The sequence below is a fragment of the Neomonachus schauinslandi genome, chromosome 14, assembly GCF_002201575.2.
Source record: "Neomonachus schauinslandi chromosome 14, ASM220157v2, whole genome shotgun sequence".
In the NCBI taxonomy this organism is placed as follows: domain Eukaryota; kingdom Metazoa; phylum Chordata; class Mammalia; order Carnivora; family Phocidae; genus Neomonachus; species Neomonachus schauinslandi.
In genome coordinates, this window is record NC_058416.1 from 54,557,049 (window position 1) to 54,560,613 (window position 3,565).

General features: G+C 40.8%; 1 protein-coding gene across 1 annotated transcript; it reads right to left on the reverse strand.

Annotated features, from left to right (window-relative positions):
• Positions 1 to 2,180: 2,180 nt before the first annotated feature.
• AKAIN1 (A-kinase anchor inhibitor 1) lies at positions 2,181 to 2,676 on the reverse strand. Its single transcript, XM_044921259.1, has 2 exons — positions 2,577 to 2,676; positions 2,181 to 2,374 (listed from the first exon to the last, which is right to left on the reverse strand). The coding sequence occupies exons 1-2, from the start codon at positions 2,674 to 2,676 to the stop codon at positions 2,181 to 2,183; spliced, it is 294 nt and encodes a 97-aa protein (XP_044777194.1).
• Between the last annotated feature and the right edge of the window lie 889 nt (positions 2,677 to 3,565).

Sequence of the window (3,565 nt, forward strand, 5' to 3'; positions counted from 1 at the left end):
CCTTGCTGTAGATGCTGTGTCACAGAAAGATCATGAAAGACACTCAACATTCCAGATCCACTCATCTTTACTTCCTGAGATCCAAAGGCCACTTCTTAGCACACGTCCTTTCCTGTTCAAACCTCAGGAACAACCATTCCACAGACTTGCAGTAAAGGCCCAGGGAAGAAGCACTCTCAGGATCATGATATCTAGGGGTTTGGAAAACTTGGGGTGCCCCGTGGTGCCAAATGAATGTAAGATACATGTATGAAATGAGCGAAACAGTAGGGTGTAGAAAACTTGGCTTATAATGACAACATATTTCAAAGCTGGATATATTTTATTTACAAATAATGTTTAGATACAGAAGTTAATCTGATGTTCTCAAAGATCCCCAATGAATTAGAACAGACACACCAGAGAAGAAAGATAGCGCATTTATGTATTTCCACCACATGATATGACAGCAAGGTCCAGGACTGGTTATAACCAGACATCTTAATACACATGGTGCTAGATTACTTGCAAACTACAAGCATTGGGTTTATATTTATAGTAGATCCTTCTGAATAAGCTCCCTTAATACTTTCATTCCCATTATCTACATACTGTGCAATCACATCATATCAGTTATATGACTTCCGATCAACTTAAACTCATTCTTCAATGGTCATGAGTTCTGCTAAAAAATATTTATAAATAAATCACATTTAAATTTTAACTCCCTCTCCCCCTCTCGTAGCCATTCTTCTGTGAATTTATTCCAGCTGTGCCTCATGTGAGACGGTCTAACAAAGCTGATAAGAGTGTTTTATCCATTCTGGGAAGTGTAACATACTGGAATTCTAGAAGTGTATCTTAATATCAGTCATACCATATATGCTGATACTGGCTTCTAAAAAAAACTATCAAATGTAGACATTGATGTTCTGAAGACAAAGTGTTTTTACTAAAGGCCAAATTCTTTCTGTTTTCAGTAGCAGCAACTCAATGACTGTTATGAAACCCAGACTATGGGATTCTAATGACTCTAGAAAGATGTGCATTATCCACATGGGAGTGGAGCAGAAGTCATACTATTGCAATAATGATGGCTTTTTTCATATGCACATATGTCCCCATAACTGCATTGTTCAAAACACTGTTACTTTATTGTTCCCACTCTATTTTCATGCTTCAGAGAGTTAAAAAAAATGGTTTTCCCATTTTCAGTGTTATTTATTCCTGATATGTATGATTTTCAAAATCTCAAAAATATAATTTTAAGTTGTGGATGGGAAAAGAAAAGTTCCTATTAGTATTAGTAAGGTATAGTGCGAAGACATAGCCTGATGACAGCATAGTATTTGCAAAGCCCCACAGCTCCTTCCACGGACACTGCACCCCATAATCAGACCCTAGTGTATCCCCAGGGTGGAATCTATGGGTCTAGTTGCTCTTCATGGGGCTGCTAAAAACAGAATCATTGGCAACTCATGCATATAGATCTATCACTTGTCTTACTTTAATTTGAGATGGAAAAAGAAATTCCTATTTCCAAAGGATTTCTGCACAGAAAGTAAAGACCAGCTATCAAACCATGGAGAGAACTGAGACCAAAAAAACTAAGTTCTTAAAAAGTTAAACTCCTCCTTTTTAAAAATTAATATAAATATATGCCTTGTAAGATCCTAAGGAACTGAGTCTTAGAATTTGCCTTTGCTCAATTTGATCTTGGACCTGAACCCAGCGGAGCCTTCAATTCCATATTTGAAGTTGACAAACTCCATTCCTTCACCTTTCCGGCGTGTCTTTTTAAAATATTATAAAGAACACAGTACCGCACTCAGTATTTCAGCCAAAAGGATTGCTGATTAAACTCACAGAAAGGTGCGTAAAAAAGCAAAAGTAAATAAACAAGACAGAATCTTTAGGGGAAAAAAGAACCTTAAAAATAAACGGTGCTGCAAAACTACTTTTGCAATTACAGTGTCCTGTTTGGCCCCACTCTGTTTCAGAGGCACTGCATTAATACAAACAGAATCGTCTAATGCACTTTTTCAAAACAGTGCATCTCAGCCAAGGGCTAGTGTGAATTCATTCTACTGCTAGGTGCCGGTGACACTCCGGTTTGCTTTACTGGCAACATTTTGGCAACGCATCCTATACTAAGAGGAAGGCTGGAAACCAAGCAGGTGACAAGAGCCAAATCTACTGTGTTACTTCTTTTCATGCTTCTTGGTTAATTCCCCGACGCCCAGCTGGAGGCTGCCCCGGCTGTCTCGGGCTCTCTCCCCATTCTGCTGGCTCTCCTGGGAGACTTGCTGCACAGCTTGCAGGATGGCATTCTGCACAATCTGTTTGCTGGCTTTCTGCAGCTTCACCTCTTCCGGCTCACTGCCAGGTTTCTCACCTAGCCAGAAACATGAAAGGGAGGGAAAAAGAACAGAATCAATTTCAGGAACTGCTACAGGAAGGAGCAGGCAGACAAGGTGAGACCCTAAGCAGGTGCTAGAGTGGCCCCATTAAACGTGAGGAGCCCTGCTCCTATCCTACTCCTCCTGTCTCCCTCTCCATTTGTTTGCCCCGGTCATGTGGCCAATGAACATTCTCACCATCTTGGGATCTTCTGCTGCCAGCACATGTCATGAAAACACAGTCCTGGCCAACGAGGACCTCTGGGAAAGTTCTGGAAAGAGACACACTCGTGTCCATTTTGGCCTTTGACACCTACACCTTCTGAGGCAGGATGCAGACCTAATGCTTTTAGGGGCTGCAGCCAACTTACAATAAGCATGGAGATGAAAGCCAACATTCTGGCCATGGTTGGGGAGAAAACAAGAGTCCAGTTCTGAAAGCATCATTCAGCATCCACACCAGCCCTGGACAATGTACTTCTGGACTTCTTTGCATGTGAGATAAATAAACTCCTTATTGTTAAAACTGCCATTAGTCAGGCTTTATGTTACTTGCAACTGAATGTATGCCTAACAGATTTAATTTCACTGGGGCTGGAGAAGAATAAATTATTACTGAATCTATATTGTGCTCAACCCTGTTCCTATAATAACATCCCAAGAATGAAGCCATTTGTTCATCAGAATCTGTCCTCCATGATCTAGAACAGGGATTGGCAAACCTTTTCAATAGGACCAGATAGGAAATATTTTAGACTTGTGGGCCATACGATCTCTGTGACAACAACTCAGCTCTGCTTGTTGTAGCATTAACTCAGCTATAGACAATACATAAATGAATGCATATGGTTTTGTTTCAATAACTCGTTACTTACAAAAAAAACAGGCTGCAGGCCAGATTTGGCCCATAGGCCATAATTTGCCAACCCCTGGTCTAGAATGGTGGGAATTTTCTAATTAGAGGGAAGGCAGTCTACCCATCATTGATTCTTCCCCCTTCTTCCTTAGTTAAAAACAAGACAAAACCTTGATTTTATTCAGGCAGCTGTGTAAGTAGGTATAGCTAAGTTCTGACCAAGGAAGGGAAAGTTTCATTTAGTAAACAACCTGGAAAAGGTCTTTACAAGGAAATAGGCAGACAAAGGCCCTCTGCCCTCTCCTCATCCCACTGCCTGAGACTCTGACAT